The sequence below is a fragment of the Vicia villosa genome, unplaced genomic scaffold (genome assembly GCF_029867415.1).
Source record: "Vicia villosa cultivar HV-30 ecotype Madison, WI unplaced genomic scaffold, Vvil1.0 ctg.000449F_1_1, whole genome shotgun sequence".
Lineage (NCBI taxonomy): Eukaryota > Viridiplantae > Streptophyta > Magnoliopsida > Fabales > Fabaceae > Vicia > Vicia villosa.
In genome coordinates this window covers 952,721-971,486 of record NW_026705213.1, presented here as the reverse complement: position 1 = coordinate 971,486, position 18,766 = coordinate 952,721, and the positions used below count along the sequence as shown (strand labels likewise).

Here is an 18,766-nt window from a genome sequence, read left to right as displayed (position 1 = left end):
TACTTTTGTGGAGAAGGAGTGGAATTCTTTGGAGATGAAGGGTAGAGGGGACTTTTGTCTTGTTGAAAAATTGAAGGCTCTCAAACTCAAAATTTCTTTGTGGAATAAGGAGGTGTTTGGGTGGATCGATCTTAACATAGAGGAGGCGGGAAAAGAGATGCACTTTTTAGATAACAAGTTTGCTCATTTTGCAGGTAATGTTCTGGAGGAGGAAGTGGCAAAAAGATCTAAGGCGGCCATTGTGTTTTGGGACAATCTTTATAAAAAAGAAGGTTTTCTTCGCTTAAAGTCGAGACAATTGTGGCTTGCCGAAGGTGATTGCAACACGAGGTATTTTCATAATTCTCTTAAAGAGAGAAGAAGGTGGAATTCTTTGTGCTCTCTTTTGTCTAGTAGAGGTGTGCTTGAAGATGTTAATGAGGTCAAAGATTTCACTTTCAACCACTTCAAGTCTTTTTTCGAGGAATCGGAGGAGGGGAGGCCGATCATTAGTGGATTGGATTTGAAGAAGCTCCATGATTCGGAGGGGTTGAGTATCGAGCGTCCGTTCATGGAGTTGGAAATTAAGGAGGCTATTTGGTCGTGTGATGGCAACAAAAGCGCCGGGCCGGATGGTTACTCTTTAGATTTTTTTCAAGAGGTTTTCGGTAGTGATTCGGGTTGATGTCTTGAAGATGTGCAATGACTTTTATCTTAAAGGTTCTCTTGTGAAATCTATCACCTCCTCTTTCCTTGATTTGATTCCAAAATCCAACAATCCACAATCTTTAGGCGAATTTCGACCCATTTGTTTGGTGGGTAGCATTTACAAAATTCTTGCGAAAATTCTAGCGGATAGATTGAAGGAGGTCATTGGGAAATTAGTGTCTACCAACCAAACCGCTTTTTTCCCGGGTAGAAACATGATGGATGGTGTTCTTTTGGTCAATGAAATTATCGATTGGTCGAGAAGGAAGAAAAGAAGTTGTCTCTTGCTTAAGGTGGACTTTGAAAAGGCGTATGACTCCGTTTCTTGGCAATATCTTAGAGAAACAATGTTGCGGATGGGGTTTGGTGTTAGGTGGATGCGGTGGATGGATGCTTATATTTTTAACAACCACATATCCGTCTTGGTCAATGGAAGTGCAACTAAAGAGTTTAAGGTGCAAAAAGGTTTAAGACAAGGAGATCCGTTGTCTCCCTTTCTCTTTGTTCTTGCCATGGAAAGTTTGACCGCTTTAGTGAAGAAGTCGGTAGAGGTGGGGAACTTCAAGCCCTTCATGTATGGGGAGAACGATAGTGTGGACATTCTTCATTTCGCGGATGACACTATTCTTCTAGGCGAAGCGTCTTGCGATAACATTTGGAATATGAAGGTGATTTTGAGAGGGTTTGAATTGGTTTCCGAGTTGAGGATTAATTTTGCCAAAAGCAATATTATAGGAGTGAATGTAGGAGAGTGGTACATGAATGCCGCCATGACATTTCTTTCTTGCAAGAAAGGAGTGACTCCTTTCAAATTTCTTGGAATTATGGTGGGGGATAATCCAAGAAGGAAGAAAGTGTGGTTGGAAGTGGTCAATAATATAAAGAGGCGTCTTTCTTCGTGGAATGGAAGAAACATTTCAATGGGAGGTAGAGTTACGCTTATCAATTCGGTTTTGAATTCAATTCCTATTTTTACACTCTCCTTTTTCAAGGTTCCCAGAAAAATTGCCAATGCAATTAGGAAAATTCAAAGTGAGTTTTTATGGAGTGGTAAGTTTGATAAAAGGTGTATTCATTGGGTAAAGTGGGAGGTGGTGTGTAGGCCAAAGGCGAAGGGTGGTTTGGGGGTTAGAGATGTTAGAGAGATGAATAAAGCTCTTCTCTTGAAATGGAATTGGAGAATCCTTCATGATAATAAAGCTATTTGGAATAGATTTATTAAGGTGAGGTACTTATGTCCTAAAATTAGAATTCAAGATAATGGGGGCGTATTTCATAAAAGCGATGATTCCATTTGGTGGAGAGATATGTGTAAGAATAATTTGTTGGACGACATTAATGATAACGGTTTTTCCGGGTGTTTCAAATGTTGTTGCAAGAAGTGAAAGGATGTTCTTTTTTGGCATAATAGGTGGTTGGGAGAACAACGTCTTTGCATGGAATTTCCGGACTTGTTTGATTTATCAAACATGAAGCATTATACGGTGGCAGATGTTTTAGAGTGGACCAAAGGATCATTTAGGTGGGATTTTGCCGACCTCTTCTCAGCCGGATCTGCTCACGGCACATCTCCTACAGCCGCGGCAGCAGCCAGCCCCAGCCAGCCCCAGCGAGCATTACTTACGCGATTGATAGTGCCAAATTAATTTCATGGGATTTTCATTTGATTAATTCGTTGAAAGTGATGTGGGATCTTAAACTTCCGCCTAAGATCAAGGTCTTTGCTTGGAGATTCTTTATTGATCGACTTCCTACTAGAGATCAATTGTTGAAAAGAGGTGTTGCTAATGTTTCTTGTCCGGATTGTGTGATGTGTGGTTCTTTTCTTGAATCATCTTCCCACCTTTTTTTCAATTGTCAAGAGGTGAAAGCAATTTGGAAACACGTTTTTAATTGGCTCGGTATTTCGGAGGATATTAATGAAGAGGAGATGCTATGTTTCGACGTTATTCAAGACAAGGTGAAGTGTAGCAAGCGTAGAATCTTGATCAATTTCGTTTGGGTAGCTACTATTTGAAGTCTTTGGCTTATGAGGAATGCCATTATCTTTAAGGGGGAGGTGTTTTATTTTGATGTTATTTGTTCTAACATTGTCTTTCTTTCTTGGAGATGGATGTATTGTGGATATACTAAGTTTAGACCAACCTATTATGAATCGTTTAAACTTCCTTTATCCGACACATGCAATCTATAGTGCCTTGTGTTTTTGTAAGGGTTGCACCCCTAGTGCGAGCTTTTCAATCAATTGCTTATTAAAAAAAAATAACTACAATTTGGCACTTATCAACTACCACTAAAATCATATGGTTCACCAACTTTATTTTAGATTTACACATTATGATATCTCAAACACCTAAACTTTTACGTGATAATGTCGGAGCCACCTAGTTTTTTTCTAATCCACTTTTACATTAAAGAATGAAACATATATCCATGGAGTATCATGTTGTTCGAGAAGAAGTTTAGGCCGAAAAACTTTGAGTCAGTCATGTGTCCACAAAGGATCAAATTTCCAACCTACTCATAAAGCCATTCACAAATACCATGATTTCAAGAACTTAAGAGCAAGATGGTCATTGATGGTACCTTCATCTTGAGGGGGGCATATTGCACCAAAACCAAATCACACAGATTCCTAATCTATTGCAATCACATCTTGTGCTATTATATGCATATCTTCAGTTTTTATTGATTTTATTTATATATTTATGATTAAATTTATTTGCACCAACTATTCTCTTTTTTTATAAGCAAGGATTAGATTGAACGGAGCACTCGGTGTACTCAAAACCAAATTACAAACTCGATAAAAGAACAAATTACAAAACAACCGAGGCTTAGACTAAAAGATCCACCGGAACTTTATAGAAATCGTAAAAGCTACTTTTGGTAGAAGTAATATCACCTATCCAAGATCATTTCAAAGCTAACTTGATGTTCCAAACTAAATCTAATACACAGAGAATTCCTTCTTCAAACAGAATCTCATTCCTCGACCTCCATAGACCCCAACACACCGCCATCCACATAATACTTTCATTCCATTTCTTTACTTTCTCCCCCTTAAAGAGACCACACCAAAACAATAAGTTTTTCCAACCATAATCATTATTAAGAATTTTCATTTCACACCAATTGGCTATTACGCCCCAAACCTGCTTAGCAACAAAACATTTGAAGAAGAGATGAATTAAAGATTCATCCTCCGTACAACAGTGAACGCAAAAAGAGTTGGATACTATTGATACACCTCTCCGAATCAAATTGTCCTTAGTTACTAAACGGTTCCAAAAACATCTACAACCGAACACCTTGATTCTAAACGGAATATTCAATTTCCACACTTTTGCAAAAACTTTTTCTCTCAAAGGTTCAAATGATCCATCCCTCCGCGTATTAACGAGAAGGTCGTAACTGGATTTAGTTGTGTAACCCTAAACCTCATCCAAAATCCAGCAAATTTAGTCGCGGGTCTCCAAAACCAAACAGAAACCAGCCAAAAGAGAACGTAACTGGTGCTGTTCCATCAGGATTTCCAGCCAAAGTGTCTATTCTCTTTAATAGATACTTTTGATATATATATATATATATATATATATATATATATATATATATATATATATATATATATATATATATATATATATATATATATATATATAGGGACGACTCAAGTGAGAACATTTGGTTATTATGAGAAATGAGAACAATGAATCACGACCATTAAATTTGATTTTAATGGACTGGATTGGTTTCTCTTTCTAAAATCCAGTCCATTAAATATTAAGGATCTTAGAAAGAGAAACCAATCCAGTCCATTAAAATCAAATTTAATGGTCGTGATTCATTGTTCTCATTTCTCATAATAACCAAGTGTTCTCACTTGAGTCGTCCCCTATATATATAGTAAAGTAGTTTCATAATTAAAAAATAATAAATAAGAATAAATTAATAAAAAAATAAAATTTCGCATATTGAAATTTTAAAAGAATAAATAATTTAAAACAAATAAAAAAACATCTATTATAAAACACAGAGTAATCTTTATTTTTATTAGTAAAGGTACTATATGCAGACATCTAGAAGTAAATAACACAACCTAATTGATATTATTTTCTATCTTATTTTATTTTATTACTAGGAAACAAGAAAAATCAAAATATTCAAGTTATTATGGAAAAACAAATATTAAATGACAACTTAGGAAATATTTCAGGGTATAACAATCTTAATCTTTTAAGATTTTAACACGTACACGTACACATCGTTTATTAATACAAACCGCTTTATATGATTTGCCAGATTTGGAACAAAAAAGAACTGAACAATCAGAATCTTGGATACATGTATATCTTTTCGCTGTAAAAAAAATAAATAAAACAACTTAAATAATATATGATACAATATAATGTACGAATTAAAGAATTAACTTTATTAAGAATAAAAAATCACTTACCTTCAATATTCGATGCAACGAAAAATATAAAAATAAATATAATCATAACTGAAACAAATTTAGGAACTAGGGCCATTTATTCCTTTACACAAGTAACAAATTGCTCTATCGTTTTATAATTTATAATGTCAGTCCTCTACTTACATCAATAGGCAAAATAAAAAATATAGTGTTTATCCCTTTAACATACTAAAAAAACAAATTAGTTTATAACCTTTCATGAAATCAATAGGTAAAATAAAAAATATGGATAATATTTTTGATAAACATATCTACAAATTAGTGAAGTGTGTGGTTTTGATGGCTTCATGGGACATCTCATAAGGTATAGCTACTATATAGGTTAGTAGTATTGTATATATTAATTAGTGGAAACGCATGTTGAACGACTAAAATTATATGAGAAGTTATTCCTAAGCTAATCTTTTGAGTTATTTTCCTGAATTATAGGATAAATATTTTATTTATATATTTATTTGTCAAACACTTAAAGGAAAACAAAAAATTTACTCAAAAAAAATTACCCACGACTTGTCTCTCTGTCAGTATGGAAGTTGAATTCAGATTTTACTCGCAGCATATCAATGAGTAGCTAACGATTCACATATAGGGGGCATCTTTAGTTCATAATCATATAATTTTACAAATTATTTTCACTTTCTTTTCAATTATCCTCCAATTTATATTATATATATAATTTTAAAATAAAAACTTATGTTTGACATTTTAATTAATTGTAACTCTAGAGTAATTTCTAATTTTTATTCCCTCTCACTAATTTTTTATGCAAAGGAAATTTTAAAAATAGTTACTTTGATAATACATATTTTCGAGTTTATAGCTTATGTCTTATGTCTTATAAGCTTATATCATAATTTAGATACGTTTGGTAAAAATTTTTTTATCAGTTTATTTTATTAATTTATAGCTTATTTTACAGACGCTATTTTAAATAACGTTTTAACTTTTGTCTTCTAGCTTATTATTTTTTCTTCCTTTTTTATCTTTATTATTTTAATATATATCCATTTTTAGTCCTTATAATTTATTTTAATTTAAAATAAAATAATTATATATTAAATATCTATTTACATTTTAAATTAATTGAACCGTTAATTTTATCAAACACTTCAACTAACTTATAATCTATCAGTATCAACCATCCGCTATAAACTATATGTCATCAGTTACAACCATCAATCATAAACTATAAGTTATCAGCTAACTTACGAGTCAATCGCTATTTTTATAAAAAAAACCCTTAATCATATTTCTTAATCCATGCCTTTATCCAAAAGTGTTGCCTTTGCCCAAAGCTTACATATTAAAATTCAATTTTTTAATGGTACAAAAGGATTTGTTTTGCAACTGAATGGGTAAATGAAAAGTCTTTTCATAAAATAACGTTAGTGAAGACATGTATGAATGTGAAAAGGTCTCATGAATTCAATTCTATACTCGAAACATCAAATAATTTAATTTTTAAAATGTTTGTGTCATACTCCAAAATTTACCTGATGCGATTCACCTCTATTTATTTATTAAAGATGTTGAAATTAAGGGCTAAACGTGACCTCTTATATCATTTTTAATTAAATAAAGATGTGTAATTAGCGAATGCGTAGGCCCAAATATTTAGGGCCCATCTATTTCACTCTAAGGGTTTTTTTTTATTCTCATCATTTAATCATTTTTATTATCATTTTTCATTTTTACCAAATGATATTATTATTATTAATTTCATTGTTACTAACTATTAGTTATTAGTGTTTAGTATTATCAATTCTTACTATTAATATTAATATTAGTATTAGGATTATTAATATTAAATAAGTATTATTGTTAATTATTATTATCATTTTTAGTATTAGTATTAATACAATTATTAATTGGTGCCAATAAGTACTATTAGAACTATTATTATTTTGAATATTATTGTTAATTAGGATTATTATTAATTTTATTAATTAATTAAGTAAGGTTAATGGGCTAAATGGGTAACAGACCAATTATTGGACTTATGGGTATCAGGATCTTGGGCCAAATAGGGTTAGGGAGTGGACCGGGTCAGGACCGACCCAGCTCCTGTTCATTCATCTTCCACCTCACGGAGAAAACCCTAGCTGCGCAGCTCCCCAACAACACAAACCCTAAACAAGCTTCTTCAACCCAGGCCCATTGAATCGAATCTTCAACAAAACAAAACTGAATCTTAAATCAATTCGTAAATAAAATCAAACAATTTTTATTGAATCAAAACAATATTACAAACGAATAAAATCAATTACAACAAAATCGAAATAAAATAAAAACCTAAAGCAAATCAAATCTAAGATTCATCTAATAACTAATAACCTAATTGAATCTAATATTCCCTAAAAAGAACCGAACCCTAGGTTATAAAAGAAAAAGAAGAAAATTAGAAGGGGGACTTTTGGGATTTTTTCTGGAGACGCTGAGACTTCGGCTACGAACACCGAGCGAGTTCATCTTCGTCTTCATCTTCGATACCTGCAAAAAACGCACAAAGGAGAGGGATCAGAGGAGGGAGCATATACGTTCCAGAATACAGGACAAAAGGTAACCGGATTCATCACTTAGCTTAGGGTTCTTGTGATTGCATGTTTGTGTGTTGTTTTTGGTTTGAATCGTTGATTTGCGTGTTAGATTTAGGGGTTTATTGTATGAATCTGGGTTTGATAGGGTTAGGGTTCATACGTATGGGGTTAGGTTTCATGTTCTTGTGGGTTTCTGGGTTGAATGCATTGAAAGTTTGAAGGTTTTGGTTGAATATCAACCGGAAACCTGGGGTTTATGCGGTGGTCAATGGTGGCCGGTGAAGGTAGTTTCCTGGGTTTGTGTTCATAAGCGTGGAGAGAGTAGAGAGAGAAGCGAGGGTAGAGAGAGAATGAAAACGGAAAAATGGGAGTGACTTGTCTGAGATGCGTGATTTACTCCATTCCATGGCCGTTAGATCTACGCCATGTGGCCTCCTGATGGCCACATGGTCTCACATGCGAACATGATTCGGCGTGTATTCCCCATTGTATCTCTTGGTCAACTTTGAATCACAACCCTATAGTCATTATACCATAAAATCAAACGATAAGCATCTTGATGCCCCACTATAACACCACAAGCGTGCACACACTAAATCACACAGATTCAAATAAATTGGGTTGGCCCATGTGCTAATCACACTCCCAGTTTTTACTATATAATGGAAAAACACACCCCCCATGAATATTAAAAACAAAACTAATTAATTTATTTTATTTCTAATTAATTGTTTAATTGATTTTCTTAATTTTGTCCTCGACCCGATTATATCTAATGGGCGCATTGGAGAGAAATAAATCTAATAAAACTAATTAATTTATTTGTTAATATTAATTCTAATTCAATGGATTCTTGATTAATTTTCTCTTCGATCCGATCATATCTAATGATCGCATTGGCGAGGAATAAAGCAATAAAATATAGTAATGCAATTCGTTATCATGTAATAATCAAACCTATTTATTATGAGAGATAATGATGAAACCAATAATTTAATTATTTTAAGAAACTAAAATACACTTTATTTGTTGTTTGTGACGATCGAATCTATCGATTAGAATGGCCAGCAATCTTTTATCTAATCCGTTAACTATAGTGATCAAATCTATTGATCATCGCACCTGAGGGAAACATATCAAACTAGGGTTGTACGCTATAATTAAAACACTCCTTTCATCTTCAAATTACAAATTTCTAAAACTACGATAGGTAATTCAAATGCCTTCAAACAATTTCATAATCAATTCTAAGGCGTACAACCCTTCCCCGAACTACGTTGACTCTGATTCTCCCTAAGGAGATACGTAGGCACTTGGCAACAAGGCGAGTCCCCTTCCCTAAAATTTCAATTCATTCAAAATCTCACTTTTCGCCCTCTTCACTCCTTTAGCTATTAACCTCAATGATTTTGCCATAAACCTTTACTTTACAATACTACCCTTAGGAAAGGGTTAAGGGTGCCTCACACCTTCCCTTGACCTGATTATAATAATCTTATCCGAATCTCTTAACTGAGTAGGGTTTCCTATTCTCCGTGGAATAATAGGTGGCGAATTTAAAACCTTTATTTTTAGGGTAGGTTGCTACAGTTGGCGACTCTGTTGGGGATACACTTTTGGTTAATTATTATGCTCCTAAGTCTTGGGAGGGTTTAGGTTTTTTGTAAACTGTTTAGGTTTTTGGCGAATTTTTAGGGTTTGGCTAATTTTCCATTTTAGGGTTTGGTTTAGGGTTTGTGGTTTGTTTGTTGTAAATATTTAATTTTGTTTTATTCATTTATTTTTTATTTGCGTTAAATGTTTAATTGTCATATTTGCATTAAATGTTTAATTTTTATATTATTTGCACTGCAGGGATATATGAAACTGTTGTTAAACCTAAGCGTGGGAATTATATTTAAGACCACAGGGGAACTACATCGCCTACGAGTCTTATTATAATTCCACTGAGAGTGGGTTAAATATCCGGAAAGGTCTGATACTAGGCTTGACCTTGTTGAGGGCTGGACTTGGTATTTAGGTGATCTCTCTAGGAACCTACCCCTAAAATTCGAACCTCATGGATAAATGAGCTGTTCTAAAATCGAAAGAGACAAAAAGTCTCGGTGGCTATGAACGACCCCATGAGACCTTCTAGAACATACCCATGGGAAGGGTAGGCTCCCTGAGCTGTTACGTCGAACCTATGAACCTAGGGCTTATGTGATTATGTGGTAAATATATGTTTGTTTATTATTATTATTATTATATTTTGTGTTTTTTATGTGTATAATTATTTGCATGCATCATACATCATATGCATATTTTTATCATGTCTTATCCACAGGTAAAAAAAATGATAAAAAAAAGGATAATAAAAAATAATTCTTTTGGTGAATATTCAGGAAAATGAATGCTAAGAATCCTATCGTCCACCTCACTGTCTGAGTGCCTGGTATCAAGAAGCTAAGGATAATCAGGGATAAAATGCCATCAAATGCTTTGAACAGGTTTGTGGGTCGCTATGATGACATTCTGGATTTGCTCAAGGTTAAGGTTCAAGAGGAAGCTATCACCGCTTTGGTCCAGTTCTATGATCCTCCGCTTAGGTGTTTCACATTTCAGGATTTTCAGTTGGCTCCTACCTTGGAAGAGATGGATACTATGCTAGGGTTTTCAAGGACTAAAAAGGAATTTTATACAGGTGCTGGAAAGAAGGTTGAAATTTCTGATTTGGCCAAAGCCTTAGAAGTGCCCGTTGCGGATTTAGAATCTAATTACAAGACTGATGGTAATGTACATGGGATTAGGAGAACTTATTTAGAATCTCAAGCTATGTCTTATGCTGAAAAGAAACAATGGGACATTTATGGACATTTTCTGGCTCTCTTAATTTGTGGTGTTATTTTATTGCCTAAGAAGGCGGAGTATGTTGATCATGCCGCGATTCATGTTTTTACATCCTTCAGGGTTTCAGATGAGGATCCAACTCCTACTATTCTTGCTAATATTTATTATACCATCCATGATCGATATGAAAAGAAAAGGGGAATGCTATTTTGTTGTGTTCATTTATTGTATTCTTGGTTGACTTCTCATATTTACAAAGCTAGTTATTTGATCAAAGATTTGACTAGGCATGAATGGTCTCAGAAACTAAGGGCTCTCAAAGCGGATTCTATCTTCTGGTTTGCAAGGAAATTAAACTCCGATAGAATTATTTACAAATATGGAGAATTCAACAATGTGCCTTTAATGGAAACTTTAGGTTGTATTAATTATAACCCCGTGTTAGCATTGCGCCAATTGGGTCATTCTATGGATTGTGATCCTTCCAAACAACAAGTGGAGGAATTGATTTTGCATGACAATGGAAAAGGTGATCCTAGGACATTAAAGAAAATAATTCAAGCTTGGAAGCATGTTCAAACAAAGAACTTTGGGCCGAAGAATGTCATTGCTAAGGAACCTTACACTAGATGGGTTCAAGAAAGAGTTGGAAAGATTTTACTTCCCTTTGTTGTGGATCCCGCATACAAGCCCGATTCTCCTAATCTTGCTTCTCTATCCATCAAAGAGATAGAAGGAATCAAGGCTGCCCTAGAGGCGTCCTGAAAGGAAAAGGAAAAATTAGAACTTGACATACATCGACTTTCCAACGAAAAGAGCCAACTACGCTTCGACCTTAAAGAGAAAAACCAAGAGCTTTAAGCCGCAAAGGAAGAGAATGATAGACAAAGGAGTAAAAGAAAGTGTGCAACTGAAGGAGTCCTACGTGCTAACTTCGATCTAATTGCATATAATGAAAGGTTAGAACAAGCGGGCGTGGAAATTGCAAGGTGGAGAAGGCGTTATGAAAAGGCCTCCCGTGACAAAGAGGAATCCGAGAAAAATCTAGAAGCTGTAGTCTTTGAATTAACTGATAGCACTAAGGATTAAGAGGTGGAAATAAGGAATCTCAAGTATGACCTTCAAGAAGTACGCAATTCTGGACAAGATGAGTGCACAAGGAGATTGACCATGGAAGAAGCACTTTTACAGCGCACCGATGAGCACAATAGAGCACTTATAGCTTTGGCCGCACTTAGGCAAGTATTTGTAAAACAAAGAGAGCTATTCGAAGAGACAAGGGATGAAAAGGATTATTGGAGAAGGCAATACACAATTGTCTCTACGGCAAGTGAGCATGTGAGCATGGTTCCTAAAATGCTTAAGGATTATGAACAATGTCGTGATAATTATGACAAGCTAGTCTTCTTGTGCAACGACTTAATCCAAGATATTCCGAAGAGTTTGGAAAGAACGGAATCATCTCCCATCATTCTTCCCGAGGTAGTGAAGGAATTTATGGAGCTTTGTAGAGATATGGTGGACAAGTTCAAGGCGGATATTAAGAGGCATTCTTAGGCATTTATAGTTTTTAACTTTAAATTTGGAAGTTTATTTTTTGTTGGTTATTTCCTTTTGCAATATGAACAAGTCAAGTTGTATTTTCTTTCAAGTACTTTGAATTAATAAAGCATGTTTACTTCCGCATTATTCATTTTTCTCGTAATTATTCACCAAAAAAGGATTATTTAAAAAAAAAATAATAAAAAGGTTTTTACTAAAAAAAAAGAAGAAAAGAAATATATATATATATATATATATATATATATATATATATATATATATATATATATATTATAATGATAATGTGGATAAGACATGAACATATCATAAACATAACATTCATAGCATGCATACCATATTTATTTTTTTTTCAAGACATTAAAAGAAGGAAAACTGTCTTTATCTCCAGTCACGCCATTGCAACCATACCGCCGTACCAGACAAGGTCTCAAAAGAAGAAAGCAATAGAACATAGAGCAGAATCAAGCCGCCCTTCGCGAAGAAGTGACTCAGTTGAAAGGCACTGTGGAAGAAATCAAGGGAGGGATGACTCAAATGCTGAGTTTTATGAAGGATCTCATGGATAAACAGGAGAAGGCTAAGGAAGTTCAGGATCAATATGAGGAAATACCGGATGATGGTAACCCGTTGCTGGGGTATGTTCGGGGTAGTGACCCTCACAAAGCTAATGCCCGCTCCTCTAAGAGGGTCATCAAAACCCATGAGGAAGGAGAGGCTTCTCAGGAAGGATTTATCCCTACTACACAGAAAGAGGGGGTATCCCGCACAGTTCGGATCCCTGTCAATAATCCTCTTAAGGATGATGACTACTTGGAGTTACAGTATGGGGACACGGATGACACAAACCAAGCGCCTCAACACAAGCTGACTTCCCCTAACTCCGGGGAGGATTCTAAGGATAGCGGACAAATCAAGGCACTAGAGGAAAGGCTAAAGGTTGTAGAAGGATATGATGTCTTCGATGTGGATACCTTCGAAATGAGTTTAGTCCCAGATCTGACTATTCCATACAAATTCAAGGTTCCCAACTTTGAGAAGTACAAAGGACTCACATGCCCAAGGAACCACTTGCGCATGTATGTCCGGAAAATGGCTGCTTATGCCCATGATCAAAAGCTGATGATACACTTCTTCCAAGATAGTTTAAGCGGAGCGTCTGTTGACTGGTACATGCAATTGGAGAAATCCTATATCCAAAGCTGGAATGACCTTGCTAACATATTCTTGAAGCAATACAAGTACAATCTTGATATGGAACCCAACCGGATGCAACTACAAAATCTGTCGCAGAAGAAGGATGAATCATTCAAGGAGTATGCCCAAAGGTGGAGAGAAATGGCTTCTCGCGTCCAACCACCCTTGATGGAAAAAGAGCTGGTAGACATGTTCATGGGCACCTTGAAAGGACTAAATGGTCGGAAGTGTATCCTCAGGATTCTCATATCTGGTGGTTATTGGTGAAAGGATCGAAAATGGGATCAAGAGCGGAAAGATACAAGGAGCATCATCTGGTTCTTATCACTCAAAAAGGCCCACCCTAATTTTTGCGAAAAAGAAGGAAGGGGTGACCAATGCAGTGGTGCATCAAGAATCTAGACCTCCTATGTCATTTCCACCACAACAAAACAGGTTCCAAGGCCCTCAAAGAAGATTTGATCCTTTGCCTACTTCCAAAAGCGAGATACTGAGGTATTTGATAAGCGAGTCCTTGGTAGAAATCAAACCATTGGCACCTCCACCTCCAGGCAATGTTACACCCAAATACAACGCCAACGAAAGGTGCAAATACCATGCTAATTCTCCCGGACACACATTGGAGAAATGTTGGCCTTTCAAACATATAGTTCAGGATCTGATAGAGTCAGGGGCAATTTCCTTTGACAAACCTAATGTGAAAATAAATCCTATGCCTCACCATGATGGCGCAGTCAATGCAATTGAGTTCGTTACTAAGCAAGAGTTGGTTCAACAAAGAAGCTCCCCCATAGATGCACTTAAGAGGTATCTACTTATAAAGGGGTTCATCTTAGAACACAACGAAGCTTTTAAAGACACTTTGCAGAGGCTCGTGGATCAAGGGTTGATTCAACTGAAGGAACATTCTGAGGAGGAATACGTGGCTATGGTGGATAGGAATGAGCCATTGATGATACCCAGTCAAGGAGCAAGGAAGCCATTAATCATCCCCTGTTCTAAATCACCATTGCGGATACCTACACAAGAGCACACTAGGATCATCCCGATCAGAGCTCCATATCCTTTGGACAAAATGAAAGCAGTGTCCTGGGAGTACAATCCTGGTACCAATACTGCTGTGTCAAGCATTGTTGGGCCTGGGGGCATAACTCGTAGTGGTCGCATATTCAAAACTGCACAGGTGCAACCAAAGCCAAATGGAAACTTGACACAAACTAGTGATCAAGTTGCTGTGGGACCAAGTAATGAGGCTGACCCTAAGGATAAAGAAGCTACTAATAAGGATGCTGAGGAGTTTCTAACTTTAATCAAGACACCATCCAAAATATCACTCCTATCCCTATTGGTGCACTCCGAGAGGCATCGAGACGCCTTGATGAAGATTCTGAATGCCACCCATGTAACTAAAGACATCACTGTCAATCAGTTCGATGGGATGGTGGCTAATCTCACTGCTGGGGCATATCTTGGGTTCAGCGATCACGAGTTACCTCCACAAGGAAAGGCGCACAACAAAGCCTTATATATCTCCATACAATGTGGGAAAGCTCATCTATCTAGGGTTCTGATTGATACAGGTTCTTCACTAAATGTGATGCCCAAAGCTACTCTCAATAAAATAGCTTTGGAAGGTCTTATGGTTAGACCAAGCCGTCTGGTGGTCAAAGCTTTCGATGGATCACAAAGTCCGGTGTTTGGAGAAGTAGACCTCCCTGTTGTAGTCGGTCCTCACACCTTCTACATCAATTTCCAAGTAATGGAAATTGAACCAGCTTACACTTGCCTGCTGGGGCGTCCTTGGATTCACGCAACGGGGGAAGTCACCTCCAGCCTCCATTAGAAGATAAATATTATGGATGAGAATTGTATAGTGACCATCAATGGAGAAGAGGATATATTTGTCAGCAACCTGGATTCATACAAATACATCGAAGTTGGAGAAGGGGCACTAGAGACTGCATTCCAAGCGCTAGAGATTGCAACTGCTGTTACACTACCTGTGGAAAAGATACGAAGGGCGGTAACATCGTGGAGAGATCTACAAGACTTGAATGTGGAAGGCGGGGGAAAAGTACCAGAAATCCTAGAGAAGAAGGATCGCTTAGGGCTGGGATATCAACCGTCAAAGATCACAAGCACTGTGAAGGAGGAACAACAATTCCCCCCGATTATGGAGACTTTCGTGACAGGCGGGTATGAACATGTGGCCATGATATCCAGCATGGACTCTAACGAGGGAACGTACAACTTCATCCGAAGGGTCAGATCAGGGGAGCAGCTCCAAAACTAGACAAGCCCGGAGATACCGGAGATAATTTTCATTTCGAAGTAATTTGCTGTTGTTGCTTTATTTCTCTTTCAATAAAAACAATAACGCTCATGCCTCGCCCGAAGCATAGAGTTGGTTTGTAAGGGCCCCATTTACTTTCAAAGTTAAGGTTTATTAATAAAATTGTCGTTTGCATTTGGTATTAAAAACATTGTCTCTTCTTGCATTTATTTCTTTCTAAAATGACAAATAAATTTCTTGCATAAAAAAAAAGCACATCCATATCTGCATACTAAAAACAAAACATAAAACATGTGCAGATCACCTTCTAACACTATCGATAATAATACTGCTGAAACTCAATATAAACTCGAGGCTCTCGCTAATCAGTCTGAGGAAGGGGATGAGGAAAACGATGAACTTCCAGAAGAGTTGTCAAGGTTAATGGACAAGGAATCCAAAAGCATGCTCCCTCCTCAGGAGGCCATTGAAATCATAAATTTGGGTACAGACAAAGAACCCAAGGAAATCAAAATTGGGGAAACACTGAACGAGGAAGTAAAAGCAACGCTAATCAAGCTCCGCCACGAGTATGCAGAAATATTTGCTTGGTCATACCGTGACATGCCGGGGTTGGATACGGATATCGTCGTGCATAGATTACCGCTCAAAGAAGGGTGTGCACCGGTCAGACATAAGCGCAGAAGGGTTCGACCGAACATGGATAAAAAATTCCGAGAGGAGGTACTCAAACAATTCGACGCAGGGTTTCTTGCCGTAGTTGATTATCCGCCATGGATTGCCAACATAGTGCTAGTTCCTAAGAAAGACGGGAAGGTACGCATGTGCGTGGAGGACCTACACAAAGCAAGTCCAAAAGACGACTTCCCTCTACCCCATATAGATGTACTGGTAGACAATACGGCGCAAGCTTCGGTGTTCTCCTTCATGGATGGGTTCTCCGGGTATAATCAAATCAAAATGGCTCCCGAAGACATGGAGAATACAACCTTCATGACATCCTAGGTTACTTTCTGCTACAAGGTGATGCCTTTTGGATTGCGAAATGCAGGGGCAACATATCAAAGAGCCATGGTCACACTATTCCATGACATGATTCACAAGGAGGTCGAAGTATACGTGAATGATATGATTGCTAAGTCCGATACGAAAGAAGAGCATATTACACACCTGCAAAAATTGTTCGAACGCTTGAAGTTCAAGCTAAGGTTAAACCCAAACAAATGTACATTTTGTGTAAGGTTAGGAAAACTATTGGGATTCATTGTGAGCCAGCGAGGCATAGAGGTAGATCCCGACAAGGTGAAGGCTGTACAAGAAATGCCTGTTCCGAGGACAGAAAAAGAGGTTCGTGGATTCTTGGGTCGGTTGAATTACATCTCAAGGTTTATCTCACAATTAACGGCCACGTGTGAACCTATATTCAAGCTGCTGAGGAAAGATCAGCCAATCAGGTGGAATGACGATTGTCAAGTAGCCTTCGAAACTATAAAGAACTACTTACAAGAACCACCAATACTCATACCTCCCGTACCAGGAAAGCCACTAATCATGTACCTCACAGTCCTCGAGAGGTCTATGGGATGCGTACTAGGGCAACAGGACGAAACAGGCAGGAAGGAACGCGCTATTTACTATCTTAGCAAGAAATTCACGGATAGTAAATCCCGTTATTCGCCATTGGAAAAGACATGTTATGCCCTAGCATGGGCCTCCAAACGTCTACGGCAATATATGCTGAACCATTCCACATGGTTGATATCGAGGATGGATCCTTTGAAATATGTGTTCGAAAAGCAGGCTCTCACAGGTAGAATCGTAAGGTGGCAAATGTTACTGTCAGAATACGACATACAATTCGTCACTCAAAAGGCGATAAAAGGGAGTGTACTGGAAGAACATCTTGTTCACCAACCCCTCGAAGAATACCAATCTATGAAGTTTGACTTTCCTGATGAGGATATTATGGTGGTAAGGGACTACGAAATACCAGGACCCGACGAAGGACCTGAACCAGGGGCAATATGGACACTTATGTTTGATGGTGCCTCAAATGCACTAGGACATGGTATAGGGGCAGTCTTGACATCTCCTGACAACCGTCACTTACCTTTCATGGCGAGACTATGCTTTGACTGTACCAACAACATTGTAGAATACGAAGCATGTATATTGGGGTAAGAAGCTGCGATCGATCTGAGGATTAAACTACTTGAGGTGTATGGAGATTCAGCACTAGTAATCCACCAAGTCAATAAAGAATGGGATACTTGGGATGCAAAGCTTATCCCATATCGGGACCTCGTACTGGAACTAATGGCTGAGTTTGAGACAATCACTTTCATTCATATCCCAAGGGAAGAAAATCAAATGGCTGATGCACTAGCAACACTTTCCTCTATGTTCAAAGTGACTTGGCCAAACCACGAACCACGGATAACGGTTAGACACTTTGATGAGCATGCCTATTGTCTCACAATCGAGGAGCCGTCTGACGACAAACCATGGTACCACGATATCAAAAGGTACTAGGAGAAACAAGAATACCCAGAGAATGCCTCTACGATTGACAAAAAGAAACTAAGGAGGTTGGCAGCCAAATTCTTCTTGAGCGAGAATATCCTATACAAACGGAATTATGACTCGGTGCTATTAAGGTGTGTGGGCAAAAATGAGGCTAAGGAGATCATCAAAGAAGTACACGAAGGAACTTTCAGAACCCATGCAAATGGACATTCGATAACGAGAAAAATACTACGAGCAGGGTATTACTGGTTGACAATGGAGGCTGACTGTTTCCAATACGCAAGGACATGTCACAAGTGCCAAATCTACGCCGACAAAATACGTATGCCACCGAATCCGTTGAACATACTGAGTTCACCATGGCCATTTGCAATGTGGGGGATTGACATGATAGGGATGATCGAACCGAAAGCCTCTAACGGACACCAATTCATATTGGTGGCCATAGATTACTTCACCAAATGGGTTGAAGCAGCTTCTTACACCAACGTGACAAGACAAGTGGTCACCCGGTTTATTAAGCATAACATCATATGCCAGTATGGGGTTCCGAACAGGATTATCACTGACAATGGGTCGAATCTAAAAAACAACATGATGAGGGAGCTGTGCGAGGAGTTCAAGATTGAACACCACAATTCTTCACCATACAGGCCCAAG

At 37.4% G+C, this 18,766-nt stretch overlaps 2 protein-coding genes across 5 annotated transcripts; one reads left to right on the top strand and one right to left on the bottom strand.

Annotated features, from left to right (window-relative positions):
- Positions 1–34: 34 nt before the first annotated feature.
- On the top strand, positions 35–664 carry LOC131628386 (uncharacterized). The gene has a single exon (XM_058899218.1). The coding sequence runs from the start codon at positions 35–37 to the stop codon at positions 662–664; it is 630 nt and encodes a 209-aa protein (XP_058755201.1).
- An 805-nt stretch (positions 665–1,469) lies between these two features.
- LOC131628372 (uncharacterized) lies at positions 1,470–5,274 on the bottom strand. Of its 4 annotated transcripts, none has more exons than XM_058899206.1 (3): positions 5,144–5,274; positions 4,970–5,046; positions 1,470–3,842 (listed from the first exon to the last, which is right to left on the bottom strand). In XM_058899206.1, the coding sequence occupies exons 1-3, from the start codon at positions 5,217–5,219 to the stop codon at positions 3,603–3,605; spliced, it is 393 nt and encodes a 130-aa protein (XP_058755189.1). In that variant the 5' UTR covers positions 5,220–5,274; the 3' UTR covers positions 1,470–3,602. The 4 variants fall into 4 exon arrangements, with proteins under 4 accessions (XP_058755189.1, XP_058755188.1, XP_058755187.1 ...); XM_058899205.1 differs by having other exon boundaries at positions 1,479–3,842; positions 4,943–5,046; XM_058899204.1 differs by having other exon boundaries at positions 1,634–4,121.
- Positions 5,275–18,766: the final 13,492 nt, after the last annotated feature.